The sequence below is a fragment of the Myxine glutinosa genome, unplaced genomic scaffold (genome assembly GCF_964187855.1).
Source record: "Myxine glutinosa unplaced genomic scaffold, kmMyxGlut1.1 SCAFFOLD_1445, whole genome shotgun sequence".
Lineage (NCBI taxonomy): Eukaryota > Metazoa > Chordata > Myxini > Myxiniformes > Myxinidae > Myxine > Myxine glutinosa.
Window position 1 is genome coordinate 10108 of NW_027617540.1, and position 16525 is coordinate 26632.

The 16525-nt window shown below is 48.2% G+C and overlaps 1 protein-coding gene across 2 annotated transcripts in view; it reads left to right on the forward strand.

Annotated features, from left to right (window-relative positions):
* Positions 1-433: 433 nt before the first annotated feature.
* LOC137436276 (uncharacterized) overlaps positions 434-16525 on the forward strand; it is a 31744-nt gene continuing 15652 nt past the window's right edge. Inside the window, exons 1-2 of one of the 2 annotated variants that reach the window (XR_013621633.1) lie at positions 434-637; positions 4366-4465. Coding sequence is in view for 1 of the 2 variants with exons in the window: in XM_078769149.1 (XP_078625275.1) it covers positions 3950-3982; positions 4366-4465 (133 nt within the window). In the remaining variant the exon portion in view is untranslated. Of the gene's footprint in view, positions 638-3922; positions 3983-4365; positions 4466-16525 lie in introns of those variants that run through there. The other variant, XM_078769149.1, reaches the window with a different exon arrangement.

The window sequence follows — 16525 nt, forward strand, 5'->3', positions numbered from 1 at the left end:
CCCTCTGGAACTCACTACCTCACACCATCAGAGACTCGTCCTCCTCCTCCTCACTCACCACATTCAAAACATCACTCAAGACCCACCTGTTCAACACTGCATTCAACATTTAACCCACAGCATTTAACCCCTGACTATCTGTTGTCCTTCTCCCTCCTTTTTGCTTTGAATATTTCCCTGTTGATTCTTGTCTTTTTTGCAATTGTTTTTATGTTTTACACTCTGTCAAAGCGTCTTTGGGCTTCCTGAAAAGCGCTATATAAAATAAATGCATTATTATTATTATTATTATTATTATTATTATTATTATCTATATAATAATACCGTAAGGACTCGACTTTGTTATCCCTTTTACGCCGCACCCAGTGACCCAATGCCCCGGCACTAATGGATTTACGATCTACGAACCGCGCTCTTTGTTTATCACCTACAGCCATACTCGAAAAATCTGAATTAGCCGACGTTGGGGCCCAAAAGCATCCGATTAACGGCCGATACGACGCCATCTTACGACTCCATCGTATTGGCGTCTGCTGGGTGAAGGCGCAACAAGCCGTCCGCTGATTGGACAATCCTGATCATGCATTCCGCCATTTGTGCCGGTGTCGTCGATCGCGCTGTACGCTAACCTCATCAGGTGGGTTTACCATAATGTCTTCCATATACTGTGATTACAACGAAGTGAAACTGATCAGCAGCCCATCAGTATCATATAAAGCAATAAATACCAAGGCTTCAGCTTCTGAAAGCTTAAAACAAAGTGTACTTCGCCGAGTGACGAAACGTAGGCGTAGGCCTCGGCCCTACCTATCCAGTTGTTGTTTCCGTTGTGTAAGGGGGGGAAAAAACAAACATTTTGGCCTCAGACCTTTGAGAGTACGTCGTTCCGTGAACTTTTTGAACGGGCCTCGTATGCCATGCTTCGTCAACGTTGGGTTGTTTTTAAATGATTTGAAGGATTAACTTAAGCACCTTGAATAGAGCAGTTTATTGTTCCTCAAAGACCAGTGTGTAAGTTGACTCAATATGATGGTAACTTTGCAATTCCTGCGTTGTCTCTGAATCAGCTGGCTGAGTCATATTGGCGTAGGGTCGGTCATGATCAGCCCCCCCCCTCCCCCTCCCTTTCGTTTCACCAACTCCTGCATCTGCCACCGTTCATGATTATCAAAGTAGGCTTTACCCTGTTCACGATAAGGTAGAAATCAGAGTTGTATACGAAGAGATAAAAGGATGCCATTGACTTCGAGACGGTACGTGATATTTTCAAAAGTATATCGTAGCGTTGTCATTTAATTAGCTTGCAATAAATACGTTGTTCATATACGCACTCTTCATTCTCATCTTTCTTCCTAACTCTTACTCGGACAAGCAAATCCCCTATGCCATCCATAATGGTACACTCTATCCATACACCACATCCTCCCTTCCGTGGATGTTCCACGGGTTTCGGCTAGTTATTATTATTATTATTATTATTACGTTGAAATACGTTGAAAAAGTCAAAACTTCACATGGGGTGTAGGGGAAGGCGGGGCAAGTTGAGCCAGTTTTTGTTCTTGGAATGTTAGGACTGAACTTACTGATGATCTTGCACAAATGAGTATCTTGCCTTCTAATTTAATCCTTGGGAAACATTTTGTAGCTGGTTCTTACTTTCTATCCCCACACTGAAAGTCACTGTGACATTTTGAAAAAACGGAGGCAAAATGGCTCAACTTGCCCGCCTGAGGGGTAAGTTGATCCAACCTCTGGGGTAAGTTGTACCACATAGGGGTAAGTTGATCATTGCCCCAAATAAAGATAACTAAAGTAGAAAAGCATTGTTTTGCCAGAAAAAAATATTTAATGTTGTAAAATTCTACAACACTGAACGAAATGATTACCTTGTGTTCATGGTTATAGTAATCAGTTACGAACAAATTGAGTCACTCTCATAGAAAAACAAGATTGTCAACTGTGGTAAGAAAAGTCAACTCGATCCACCTGTCACAGTTTCAAGTCACAATAAAAGAAAAGTGTCCCAAATACACCCAGAAAGGCCAACAGTCAGACTGTGGCAATTAAGGCACAATATCTTGCTCATCAATGCCAGCTTCATCATTTGGATCTGCAACTAAAAGTAAAACATGTCAGAAATCAAGTCAATTAAGCTGCCAAACTGACAAGTCACAATAATTGAACACAAGCTGTCCAGAACAACGGGCAGAACTGCCAACGCACTTAGGCTGTGGCAGCTTACGCACGATGTCTTGCAGTTCAAATCCTGCTTCATCCTTTGGGTTTGGAACAAACACTGGGTTGTCAGATCCAACTTTTCCAGCAACTTTCTGCAGGAAGACACCTTCAAACTGAAATTCCTCTCCATTCAGTACATCAACCCGAGCAATGTAATGCACAAATCTTGATTTGCCAGCACATTTGACAACTACAAAGTCACCTTCAATGATATCCTATTCACTGTCCACATCTGATTCGTCATCATACTCAACTTCTGAATCACCATCTGTCTCACTGGAACTAGGGGTGTTTGATCTTGGGGGACATGTCTTTTTCCCATTAGCTTTGAACAAGCATCTCTTTGATTTCTTGGCTGATGGCTTCCGTTTGCGATTTTCAGATAGGGCTGCAAGCTCCTGGCATACTGGGGTGTGGAGATGGTACACCCAGTGTGGTGCAGGCTCGCAATGTATCCAATGACCGGGGTACGGTAATAATATGGTATTCTGTAAGCGCTTTGAGCCTTTGGGGAAAAGCGCATTATAAATGCTAATTATTATTATCTCCACCAACATGAGTTGGCAAGTTGAGCCATGGCTCGATTTGCCCCGTAGGGTCTGGCTCAACTTACCCCAGTCTGAACTTTCTGAGATGTCTCCACATACACACATCTTCTATGCATCCATCGTATTAAAGTCTACGACAAGAATGGAGACACATACCTGGACTAACAATAATTGTCATCTGATATCCATATTATCTCCATGCTGCATATGGAAGAAACGTGAACTTACCTGTTTTACACCTTTTTACTTTTATGGCTGAAAATTGGATTTTTCCCTCTGCAACACTGGTTTCCGTTTCAATTTCAATTTAGAAAACAATATGGCACAACGTGGACTTATGCAATGGGGCATCTATACTATAGATGGCGCCACCACAAAGTCTGACTCATTCATAAATGGCTGGGAGGTGGTGCCTCACTTCAACTTACCCCGATGCTCAACTTGCCCCGCCTTCCCCTACTTACTCTTTCACGTGACTGTACAATGCATTTAGGATCGGAGGCAAGAAATAAATATACCGTACAGTGTTTTTCACCTTTTTATTGGACAAAAACCAATTATGTATATATTTCAACAAGGAGGCTCACTTTCATTTCATCACATGCAGTGTTATTTGTAAAAGTTTATGCATGCCTGCCTGCATAATAAATCTTACGCTTCCATGTAATAAGAATAATAATAATTAGTAATATAATACCGAGTGTTTAGACAATACTCAATAGTCAATACAAATGTGTTCTACTTGTGACTCGGCGCACCTCTCATATATCTAACAGTAACATGTACGCAACTACAAGGATGTAATATTGTAATGACAATATACCATCAGAACAGACAACATGTTGTTGTTGTTCAAGGAATATTATTAATATTATTGTCCAGCAATTTATGTATTTACGATTTTAGTCCAACTCCAATAGCTGATGATTTATTGGCATAAATGTGTTGCTCGATATTAATATTAATATTGTAGCGACCCATTGGTCCCCCAAGCGAGACCAGCAGCAGAATCGCCTTGCTCCAGCCGGTGACGTAACCTTGCTCCAGCCGGTGACGTAACTAGATCAATCACATGGGGGTTAAATGCATGTTCCAAGTGAGCTCCAATCGGTGGAGGCGTCGTGGTGCACCGGGCTAAGGCGGGCCACGATGACGTATCAACGATGAGATCGAGAGCTGCAAGCAAACTGCTAAAGGTTCGAACCCTCGATCCTGGGCCCCCGCAGGTGTTGCGCCGCGGAAAATGAGCCTTCAAGCCAAAGACGTCCGGACGGACGCCCCGGGCACCCGGGCCTCCACCCTTTTGAATCTAAACCAATTAATCAATAATTAATCACTGAAAAGCTAATTAATGCATTTGAAATCGTCCACCGTTCCTTGTCGTGACGTCACATTCAACCGACCGTAAAATGAAATGTTGTTGTTTTTTTGAAAGATATTTAAATAATCTCGTTGACCCTTAAGGACTTATATATATATATATATAAAACCCTTCGGTTTATAATTATATATAAAATCGATGGACCATCCACAGGGTAAAGGAAAGAATAAAAGAAAAAAATATCACTTCCCGTTCCAGATCCAGGAAGTTGACCCCCAGAGGAAGAAGAAGAAGAACAACCACCCTCCGGCTCGTCACTCGTCACTCGTCACTCGTCGTCCTCGGGCACACTGCAACTGTAAGTTGTAGGTGCAGGTAGTTGCACAGTCTCTGTGGTACGCTGCTTGTAGGTGCAGGTAGTTGGACAGTCTCTGTGGTACGCTGCTTGTTGGTTTCGGCAGTTGCACAGTCGCTGTGGTACGCTGCTTGTTGGTGTAGGTAGTTGCACAGTCTCTGTGGTATGCTGCTTGTATGTGTAGGTAGTTGCACAGTCTCTGTGGTATGCTGCTTGTTGGTTTCGGCAGTTGCACAGTCTCTGTGGTACGCTGCTTGTAGGTGTAGGTAGTTGCACAGTCTCTGTGGTATGCTGCTTGTATGTGTAGGTAGTTGCACAGTCTCTGTGGTGCGCTGCTTGTTGGTTTCGGCAGTTGCACAGTCTCTGTGGTACGCTGCTTGTAGGTGTAGGTAGTTGCGCAGTCTCTGTGGTATGCTGCTTGTATGTGTAGGTAGTTGCACAGTCTCTGTGGTATGCTGCTTGTTGGTGTAGGTAGTTGGACATTCTTTGTGGTATGCTGCTTGTATGTGTAGGTAGTTGCACAGTCTCTGTGGTATGCTGCTTGTAGGTGTAGGTAGTTGCACAGTCGCTGTGTTATGCTGCTTGTAGGTGTAGGTCGTTGCACAGTCTCTGTGGTATTCTGCTTGTAGGTGTAGGTAGTTGCACAGTCGCTGTGGTATGCTGTTTGTTGGTTTCGGTAGTTGCACAGTCTCTGTGGGATGCTGCTTGTCGGTGTTGGTCGTTGCACAGTCTCTGCGTTATGCTGCTTGTAGGTGGAGGTAGTGGGACAGTCTTTGTCGTATGCTGCTTGTAGGTGTAGGTAGTTGCACAGTCTCTGTGGTATGCTGCTTGTAGGTGTAGGTAGTTGCACAGTCTCTGTGGTATGCTGCTTGAAGGTGTAGGTAGTTGCACAGTCTCTGTTGGATGCTGCTTGTCGGTGAACATAGTTGCACAGTCGCTGTGGTGTGCTGCTTGTAGGTGGAGGTAGTGGGACAGTCTTTGTCGTATGCTGCTTGTAGGTGTACATAGTTGCACAGTCGCTGTGGTATACTGCTTGTAGGTGTAGGTAGTTGCACAGTCTCTGTGGTATGCTGCTTGTAGGTGTAGGTAGTTGCACAGTCTCTGTTGGATGCTGCTTGTCGGTGAACATAGTTGCACAGTCGCTGTGGTGTGCTGCTTGTAGGTGTAGGTCGTTGCACAGTCTCTGTGGTATGCTGCTTGTAGGTGAAGGTAGTTGCACAGTCCTGTGGTATGCTGCTTGTAGGTGTACATAGTTGCACAGTCGCTGTGGTATGCTGCTTGTAGGTGTAGGTAGTTGCACAGTCTGTGTGGTATGCTGCTTGTAGGTGGAGGTAGTTGCACAGTCTCTGTGGTATACTGCTTGTAGGTGTAGGTAGTTGCATAGTCTCTGTGGGATGCTGCTTGTAGGTGCAGGTAGTTGCACAGTCTCTGTGGTACGCTGCTTGTAGGTGTAGGTAGTTGCACAGTCTCTGTGGTGCGCTGCTTGTTGGTTTCGGCAGTTGCACAGTCTCTGTGGTATGCTGCTTGTAGGTGAAGGTAGTTGCACAGTCTCTGTGGTACGCTGCTTGTAGGTGCAGGTAGTTGGACAGTCTCTGTGGTGCGCTGCTTGTAGGTGCAGGTAGTTGCACAGTCTCTGTGGTACGCTGCTTGTAGGTGCAGGTAGTTGCACAGTCTCTGTGGTGCGCTGCTTGTTGGTTTCGGCAGTTGCACAGTCTCTGTGGTACGCTGCTTGTAGGTGCAGGTAGTTGGACAGTCTCTGTGGTACGCTGCTTGTTGGTTTCGGCAGTTGCACAGTCTCTGTGGTACGTTGCTTGTTGGTGTAGGTAGTTGCACAGTCTCTGTGGTGCGCTGCTTGTTGGTTTCGGCAGTTGCACAGTCTCTGTCGTACGCTGCTTGTTGTTGTATCTAGTTGGACAGTCTCTGTGGTATGCTGCTTGAAGGTGGAGGTAGTTGGACAGTGTCTGTGGTATGCTGCTTGTCGGTGTACATAGCTGCACAGTCGCTGTGGTATGCTGGTTGTAGGTGTAGGTAGTTGCACAGTCGCTGTGGTATGCTGCTTGTAGGTGCAGGTAGTTGCACAGTCTCTGTGGTGCGCTGCTTGTAGGTGCAGGTAGTTGCACAGTCTCTGTGGTACGCTGCTTGTAGGTGCAGGTAGTTGCACAGTCTCTGTGGTGCGCTGCTTGTTGGTTTCGGCAGTTGCACAGTCTCTGTGGTACGCTGCTTGTAGGTGCAGGTAGTTGGACAGTCTCTGTGGTACGCTGCTTGTTGGTGTCGGCAGTTGCACAGTCTCTGTGGTACGTTGCTTGTTGGTGTAGGTAGTTGCACAGTCTCTGTGGTGCGCTGCTTGTTGGTTTCGGCAGTTGCACAGTCTCTGTCGTACGCTGCTTGTTGTTGTATCTAGTTGGACAGTCTCTGTGGTATGCTGCTTGGAGCTGGAGGTAGTTGGACAGTCTCTGTGGTATGCTGCTTGTCGGTGTACATAGTTGCACAGTCGCTGTGGTATGCTGCTTGTAGGTGTAGGTAGTTGCACAGTCGCTGTGGTATGCTGCTTGTAGGTGCAGGTAGTTGCACAGTCTCTGTGGTGCGCTGCTTGTTGGTTTCGGCAGTTGCACAGTCTCTGTGGTACACTGCTTGTAGGTGCAGGTAGTTGCACAGTCTCTGTGGTACGCTGCTTGTAGGTGCAGGTAGTTGCACAGTCTCTGTGGTGCGCTGCTTGTTGGTTTCGGCAGTTGCACAGTCTCTGTGGTACGCTGCTTGTAGGTGCAGGTAGTTGGACAGTCTCTGTGGTACGCTGCTTGTTGTTGTATCTAGTTGGACAGTCTCTGTGGTATGCTGCTTGGAGGTGGAGGTAGTTGGACAGTCTCTGTGGTATGCTGCTTGTCGGTGTACATAGTTGCACAGTCGCTGTGGTATGCTGCTTGTAGGTGTAGGTAGTTGCACAGTCGCTGTGGTACACTGCTTGTAGGTGCAGGTAGTTGCACAGTCTCTGTGGTGCGCTGCTTGTTGGTTTCGGCAGTTGCACAGTCTCTGTGGTACGCTGCTTGTTGTTGTATCTAGTTGGACAGTCTCTGTGGTATGCTGCTTGGAGGTGGAGGTAGTTGGACAGTCTCTGTGGTATGCTGCTTGTCAGTGTACATAGTTGCACAGTCGCTGTGGTATGCTGCTTGTAGGTGTAGGTAGTTGCACAGTCGCTGTGGTATGCTGCTTGTAGGTGTAGGTAGTTGCACAGTCTCTGTGGTATGCTGCTTGTAGGTGTAGGTAGTTGCACAGTCTGTGGGATGCTGCTTGTAGGTGTAGGTAGTTGCACAGTCGCTGTGGTATGCTGCTTGTTGGTGTACGTAGTTGCACAGTCGCTGTGGTATGCTGCTTGTATGTGTATGTAGTTGGACAGTCGCTGTGGCATGCTGCTTGTTGGTGTAGGTAGTTGCACATTCGCTGTGGTATTCTGCTTGTATGTGTAGGTAGTTGCACAGTCGCTGTGGTATGCTGCTTGTATGTGTAGGTAGTTGCACATTCGCTGTGGTATGCTGCTTGTATGTGTAGGTAGTTGTAGTGTCGCTGTGGTATGCTGCTTGTTGGTGTAGGTAGTTGCACAGTCGCTGTGGTATGCTCCTTGTATGTGTAGGTTGTTGCACAGTCGCTGTGGTATGCTGCTTGTCGGTGTACGTAGTTGCACAGTCTCTGTGGGATGCTGCTTGTAGGTGTAGGTAGTTGCACAGTCTCTGTGGTATGCTGCTGGAAGGTGTAGGTAGTTGCACACTGCACAGTCTGTGGTATGCTGCTTGTAGGTGTACATAGTTGCACAGTCGCTGTGGTATACTGCTTGTAGGTGTAGGTCGTTGCACAGTCTCTGTGGTATGCTGCTTGTAGGTGAAGGTAGTTGCACAGTCCTGTGGTATGCTGCTTGTAGGTGTACATAGTTGCACAGTCGCTGTGGTATGCTGCTTGTAGGTGTAGGTAGTTGCACAGTCTCTGTGGTATACTGCTTGTAGGTGTAGGTAGTTGCATAGTCTCTGTGGGATGCTGCTTGTAGGTGCAGGTAGTTGCACAGTCTCTGTGGTACGCTGCTTGTAGGTGCAGGTAGTTGCACAGTCTCTGTGGTGCGCTGCTTGTTGGTTTCGGCAGTTGCACAGTCTCTGTGGTACGCTGCTTGTAGGTGCAGGTAGTTGGACAGTCTCTGTGGTGCGCTGCTTGTAGGTGCAGGTAGTTGCACAGTCTCTGTGGTACGCTGCTTGTAGGTGCAGGTAGTTGCACAGTCTCTGTGGTGCGCTGCTTGTTGGTTTCGGCAGTTGCACAGTCTCTGTGGTACGCTGCTTGTAGGTGCAGGTAGTTGGACAGTCTCTGTGGTACGCTGCTTGTTGGTTTCGGCAGTTGCACAGTCTCTGTGGTACGTTGCTTGTTGGTGTAGGTAGTTGCACAGTCTCTGTGGTGCGCTGCTTGTTGGTTTCGGCAGTTGCACAGTCTCTGTCGTACGCTGCTTGTTGTTGTATCTAGTTGGACAGTCTCTGTAGTATGCTGCTTGAAGGTGGAGGTAGTTGGACAGTGTCTGTGGTATGCTGCTTGTCGGTGTACATAGCTGCACAGTCGCTGTGGTATGCTGGTTGTAGGTGTAGGTAGTTGCACAGTCGCTGTGGTATTCTGCTTGTAGGTGCAGGTAGTTGCACAGTCTCTGTGGTGCGCTGCTTGTAGGTGCAGGTAGTTGCACAGTCTCTGTGGTACGCTGCTTGTAGGTGCATGTGGTTGCACAGTCTCTGTGGTGCGCTGCTTGTTGGTTTCGGCAGTTGCACATTCTCTGTGGTACGCTGCTTGTAGGTGCAGGTAGTTGGACAGTCTCTGTGGTACGCTGCTTGTTGGTTTCGGCAGTTGCACAGTCTCTGTGGTACGTTGCTTGTTGGTGTAGGTAGTTGCACAGTCTCTGTGGTGCGCTGCTTGTTGGTTTCGGCAGTTGCACAGTCTCTGTCGTACGCTGCTTGTTGTTGTATCTAGTTGGACAGTCTCTGTGGTATGCTGCTTGGAGGTGGAGGTAGTTGGACAGTCTCTGTGGTATGCTGCTTGTCGGTGTACATAGTTGCACAGTCGCTGTGGTATGCTGCTTGTAGGTGTAGGTAGTTGCACAGTCGCTGTGGTATGCTGCTTGTAGGTGCAGGTAGTTGCACAGTCTCTGTGGTGCGCTGCTTGTTGGTTTCGGCAGTTGCACAGTCTCTGTGGTACACTGCTTGTAGGTGCAGGTAGTTGCACAGTCTCTGTGGTACGCTGCTTGTAGGTGCAGGTAGTTGCACAGTCTCTGTGGTGCGCTGCTTGTTGGTTTCGGCAGTTGCACAGTCTCTGTGGTATGCTGCTTGTAGGTGCAGGTAGTTGGACAGTCTCTGTGGTACGCTGCTTGTTGGTTTCGGCAGTTGCACAGTCTCTGTCGTACGCTGCTTGTTGTTGTATCTAGTTGGACAGTCTCTGTGGTATGCTGCTTGGAGGTGGAGGTAGTTGGACAGTCTCTGTGGTATGCTGCTTGTCGGTGTACATAGTTGCACAGTCGCTGTGGTATGCTGCTTGTAGGTGTAGGTAGCTGCACAGTCGCTGTGGTATGCTGCTTGTAGGTGCAGGTAGTTGCACAGTCTCTGTGGTATGCTGCTTGTAGGTGCAGGTAGTTGCACAGTCTCTGTGGTGCGCTGCTTGTTGGTTTCGGCAGTTGCACAGTCTCTGTGGTACACTGCTTGTAGGTGCAGGTAGTTGCACAGTCTCTGTGGTACGCTGCTTGTAGGTGCAGGTAGTTGCACAGTCTCTGTGGTGCGCTGCTTGTTGGTTTCGGCAGTTGCACAGTCTCTGTGGTACGCTGCTTGTTCTTGTATCTAGTTGGACAGTCTCTGTGGTATGCTGCTTGGAGGTGGAGGTAGTTGGACAGTCTCTGTGGTATGCTGCTTGTCAGTGTACATAGTTGCACAGTCGCTGTGGTATGCTGCTTGTAGGTGTAGGTAGTTGCACAGTCGCTGTGGTATGCTGCTTGTAGGTGTAGGTAGTTGCACAGTCTGTGGGATGCTGCTTGTAGGTGTAGGTAGTTGCACAGTCGCTGTGGTATGCTGCTTGTTGGTGTACGTAGTTGCACAGTCGCTGTGGTATGCTGCTTGTATGTGTATGTAGTTGGACAGTCGCTGTGGCATGCTGCTTGTTGGTGTAGGTAGTTGCACATTCGCTGTGGTATTCTGCTTGTATGTGTAGGTAGTTGCACAGTCGCTGTGGTATGCTGCTTGTATGTGTAGGTAGTTGCACATTCGCTGTGGTATGCTGCTTGTATGTGTAGGTAGTTGTAGTGTCGCTGTGGTATGCTGCTTGTTGGTGTAGGTAGTTGCACAGTCGCTGTGGTATGCTCCTTGTATGTGTAGGTTGTTGCACAGTCGCTGTGGTATGCTGCTTGTAGGTGTACGTAGTTGCACAGTCTCTGTGGGATGCTGCTTGTAGGTGTAGGTAGTTGCACAGTCTCTGTGGTATGCTGCTGGAAGGTGTAGGTAGTTGCACACTGCACAGTCTCTGTGGTATGCTGCTTGTAGGTGTACATAGTTGCACAGTCGCTGTGGTATACTGCTTGTAGGTGTACGTAGTTGCACAGTCTCTGTGGGATGCTGCTTGTATGTGTATGTAGTTGGACAGTCGCTGTGGCATGCTGCTTGTTGGTGTAGGTAGTTGCACATTCGCTGTGGTATGCTGCTTGTATGTGAAGGTAGTTGCACAGGCGCTGTGGTATGCTGCTTGTATGTGTAGGTAGTTGCACATTCGCTGTGGTATGCTGCTTGTATGTGTAGGTAGTTGCAGTGTCGCTGTGGTATGCTGCTTGTTGGTGTAGGTAGTTGCACAGTCTCTGTGGTATGCTGCTTGTAGGTGAAGGTAGTTGCACAGTCTCTGTGGTATTCTGCTTGGAGGTGTACATAGTTGCACAGTCGCTGTGGTATGCTGCTTGTAGGTGTAGGTAGTTGCACAGTCGCTGTGGTATGCTGCTTGTAGGTGTACATAGTTGCACAGTCCCTGTGGTATGCTGCTTGTAGGTGTAGGTAGTTGCACAGTGTCTGTGGTATACTGCTTGTAGGTGTAGGTAGTTGCACAGTCTCTGGTGTGCTGCTTGTAGGTGTAGGTAGTTGCAGTCCCTGTGGGATGCTGCTTGTAGGTGTATGTAGTTGGACAGTCGCTGTGATATGCTGCTTGTTGGTGTAGGTAGTTGCACATTCGCTTTGGTATGCTGCTTGTATGTGTAGGTAGTTGCTCAGTCGCTGTGGTATGCTGCTTGTATGTGTAGGTAGTTTCACAGTGTCTGTGGGATGCTGCTTGGAGGTGTGTGTAGTTGTACAGTCTCTGTGTTATGCTGCTTGTATGTGTAGGTAGTTGTACAGTCGCTGTGGTATGCTGCTTGTATGTGTAGGTAGTTTCACAGTGTCTGTGGTACGCTGCTTGGAGGTGTGTGTAGTTGCACAGTCTCTGTGGGATGCTGCTTGGAGGTGTAGGTAGTTGCACAGTCTCTGTGGGATGCTGCTTGGAGGTGTAGGTAGTTGCACAGTCTCTGTGGGATGCTGCTTGGAGGTGTAGGTAGTTGGACAGTTTTTGTGGGATGCTGCTTGGAGGTGTGTGTAGTTGCACAGTCTCTGTGGGATGCTGCTTGGAGTGCAGGTAGTTGGACAGTTTTTGTGATTTGGTGTTTGGAGATGTAGGTAGTTGGACAGTTTTTGTGGGATGCTGCTTGGAGGTGTGTGTAGTTGCACAGTCTCTGTGGGATGCTGCTTGGAGTGCAGGTAGTTGGACAGTTTTTGTGATTTGGTGTTTGGAGATGTAGGTAGTTGGACAGTTTTTGGTGTTTGGAGATGTAGGTAGTTGGACTGTCGCTGGTATTGTAAAGTCATATCTGGATTTTGATCAAGTTTTATTTCTCAGGTGATATGATTGTTGCCTGCCCTTGCCTTCTCTCAGCTACAACACCTTTTATTATCTCTGGGCATGCATGGTGAGGGCTTTGGTCAGTTTGCTGTTTGGAAATGTTCACCCAGATTCGAACATGGCAGCAGGTCGCATGTAAAACTAGACCGGCACTCGGTAGAGCGCATACCCCTGCCAGGCTGAACAGTTTACGTTTTGTATCCACTGACAGGTCGGATCTAGACCTGGACCTGAACTCAAAGCTAATCGGCTTGTTCTTGTCACTTACCAAACTCATCCACCAAGTTTTGTCATAAATCATCCACACCTTTTTGAAATATGATGCTGCATATCTTTTGGTCCAATCACTCAATGGTGAAGAATCACTTAAAATTTTCAAAAATTCTCGTATCCGGATTCGTATCTTCACCAAAATCGAATCGATTCGACTTCATCACACACTCAACCTGTCCACAATTTTTTGTCCGAATCTGGCCACAAACTTTTGAGATATCCTGTTCACAAACAGATACAGACCTCCATCCACCTTCGATGGCAGAGGTAGAAAGTCCAAGCGAGGGTGTGCAACCAAGAAACTCATTTTGCAATAAATGTTCGTTTCCCATTAATCGTACACTTTCTAAAATCAAATCTCACCCCTCTCCTCCAAATCTTCCCCATAACCCCTCCCCTCCAAATCTTCCCCATCACCCATCCCTTTCAAATCTCCCCCCTTGCCCCTCCCTCCTAAACTACCCCCTCACCCCTCCCCTCCTAGACTCCTCCCTCACCCCTCCCCTCCAAATCTCCCCCATATCCCATCCCTTTCAAATCCCTCCCCTTGTCCCTTCCCTCCCAAACTCCCCCCTCGCCCCTCCCCTTCAAATCTCCCCACCCTCATTTCTTCTCAATTTCCGCCCTCTCACTCCCCCTCCTCAAAGCGTCCTCCCCGATTCTTCCCCCTTCCAACTCTCACCTCCATCTCCCCCAACCTTCTGCCTCGCTCTTCCCCCTCCTCAAATAACACCTCATTGTGCCTCACCCAATCACCATCAAACCTTTTGTCCGCCCCATCCTTCTCTTTCTCCGAGCTATTCTGAAATCTCTGACACACCTTCAACAGCTCTCCCTACCTCTTCCACCTCTTCCACATCTTACCCTGCCCCTCCTCCCCCCTGTTCTGTATCCGATGCTCCCCCTTCCTCTTCATTAACGGTATGGACCTCAAACATCCGGGGTCTTCGTTCAAACTTAACTGATCTCTCCATACAGGTTGCTTCTGTCAAACCAGACATGATCTGCTTAACAGAAACTTTCCTCCTTCATGATGTCTCTGATTCCTTAGTATCTCTCCCGGGTTACTCCCTCCTCCGGTATGATAGACCTGAGCCTCGTCCTGGAGGTGGGGTTGCTATCTTTATCAAAAACTCTCGTCCTCACTCGCCCTGCACTGTACTCTCTCCACCTCACCCCCAGGAATACCTCTGGCTACGGCTTCCCCTTTGCTCCCACCTCTTGTTCATATGTGTGTTGTACCGTCCACCAAACAGTGATGACTCCATCTACATCTCGCTGTCTGATAATATGGACCAACTTCTATCTACTCATCCCAACTCTCTCTTCCTCATATGTGGTGATTTCAACTGTCGTCATTCCAGTTGGCTGGGTGTGGGTACCTCCCTCACCAGCCATGGCTCCTCAGCAAAGGACGTCTGCGACTCACTGGGACTGACACAATCTGTCAATTTCCCGACCCGGATCTCAGTCAACGGAGCGTCTTCTCTTCTCGACTTGGTACTGACTAACTTCCCTGAAAATGTCTGCTGCTCCTCTTCTGCACCAATCGGATCATCTGATCATGTCCTTGTTAAAGTGGACATCTCTCTGACCATTCTCGGGGAGCCTGCTCAGCGTCGACGAGTCTGGCATTTCACTCAGGCCAACTGGCACGGTCTTCAAGCAGCCATCAATCATCTGGACTGGTCTCCCATCTCTACCACCTCTGACATCAACTCATCCTGGGAATTCTTCCAAAGTAAATTGCTCTCCCTCATGCACAGATTTATCCCATCTCGTCTTCAGTTGTCATACCCTTCCTCCCGTCCATGGTACACGGAATCTTGTGGTGAGGCTGTTGCCCAGAAACAACTTGCCTTCGTCTCCTGGAAAGCAAATCCAACGGAAGGAAATCTCATTTCCTTTCACAAAGCCCGAAACAAGTGTGTGTCCACCCTCATGAGAGCCAGGAAACAATATCTCTCCGTTCTCAAGACCGAACTCTCTTATCTGTCTCCCTCTTCCAAAACCTGGTGGTGTCTGGTCAAATCCGTTTCTGGTGTTTGTTCCTCCTCCATCCCCTCCCTTACCTCAAACGGCTACACAGCTGACTCCGCACGTGAAAAAGCTGAATGCCTCAACTCTGTGTTTGCCTCTAAATCTTGTGTCCCAAACCCATCCCTCTCTGTACCCACCATACCCAGTCGTACCCAGCTGCTCCTGGACTCCGTGTCCTTTCCTCCTGACAAGGTGGAAAAGTTTGTCAACCCTCGACTCTGATTCTGCAACTGGACCCGACGGCATCAGCCCACGGGTCCTAAAATCCTGCTCTGCCGCTCTATCTCACCCTCTCTCTGTTCTCTTCACCCTCTCTTTTGCTCAAGGTCAACTGCCATCTGCTTGGAAATCGGCCAACATCACCGCTTTGCACAAAAAAGGTGCAAAAACAGATCCTAGCAACGACAGACCAATCAGCCTTCTCCCAATTATCAGCAAAGTCATGGAATCCATCATTGCTTCGGATATGAAATCTTTCCTCTTCTCCAATGGCTTGATCTCTGAGCATCAATTTGGTTTCAGACCAGGTCACGCTACTCTGGACATGCTGCTTCTGCTGTCTCAACAATGGATGGAGGTCCTCAATGCCAAACAGGAAATTAGAGCTGTCTCCCTCGACATATCACGTGCCTTCGATACGGTCTGGCACCCCGCTCTGCTCACCAAACTCTCCTCCTTTGGTATCCATGGAAATCTCCACGTATGGCTGGCTGACTTCCTCTCTAGTCATCGTCAACGTGTGGCCCTGAATGGGGTTCTCTCATCTCCTCTTCCTGTTCAGGCTGGAGTGCCCCAAGGCAGTGTTCTGGGCCCTGTGCTTTTTCTGGTCTTCATCAATGATCTCTCTGACTCACTTGAAAATCCTCTCTATCTTTTTGCTGATGACTCCACTCTCTGCCGCTCCATTGCTCTTCCCTCAGATCGGCAGTCTGCAGCCTCCTCACTCTCTGAAGACTTGGACAAAATCACAGACTGGTCAAACAAGTGGAACATGTCTTTCAATCCTGACAAATCCCACACTCTTACTATGTCTCTCCGAAAAGATCGACTGGACAACCCTCCCATCTACTTTCTCAACAATCCTCTCCAAGAAGTTCTGTCGCTCAAGCTTTTGGGTCTCACTATCTGCCATGATCTTTCTTGGGAAAACCACATTTCCAAGCTGGCCTCCAAAGCCAGTCGCCGACTGGGCATCCTCCGTCGTGCGAAGTCCTTCCTCGGCACACCTGAGCTCCTCACCACATACAAGGCTTTCATCCGCAGCTCAATGGAATACTGTTCTCCCCTATGGGCCGGGCCGGTGCTCTTGCCTCACACCTAGCTCGGCTTCACGCTGTTGAAACCAAAGCTTTCAGAATTATTGGAATCTCCCGCGATGAAGCTATCTCTGAGGGCCTTTCACTCACTCACCGCAAGCAGGTAGGTGGTCTTTCTGTCTTCTACCGACTCCTCTCCGGCCTTGCACCCCCAGCTCTCTCTGTGCTCTGTCCTCCAAATATTCCTACAGGTCGCACAAGATCTGCCAGCAACCCTCTGATGGTTAAACTGCCGAAATCTCGGCTCTCTGCTCACCTTCACTCTTTCATTCCTCTTTTCTCCCGCCTCTGGAACAAACTCCCTCACTCCCTTCAATCCCACTCCTCCCTCCAGGTCTTTAAAACAGCTGTTCACCACCATCTCTTATCTTCCCCCATCCAAAACCTTGATCTTTTCTACCCCCGCTAATTCACCCCAGATCCACCTTGTTTGAAATTCCAACTTCTTTCCTGGAAGTCCTGGCCGTGTCCATATGTTTTATACCTCTCCCACCCCCCCTCCCCCTTCCCATGCCCTCCCCCA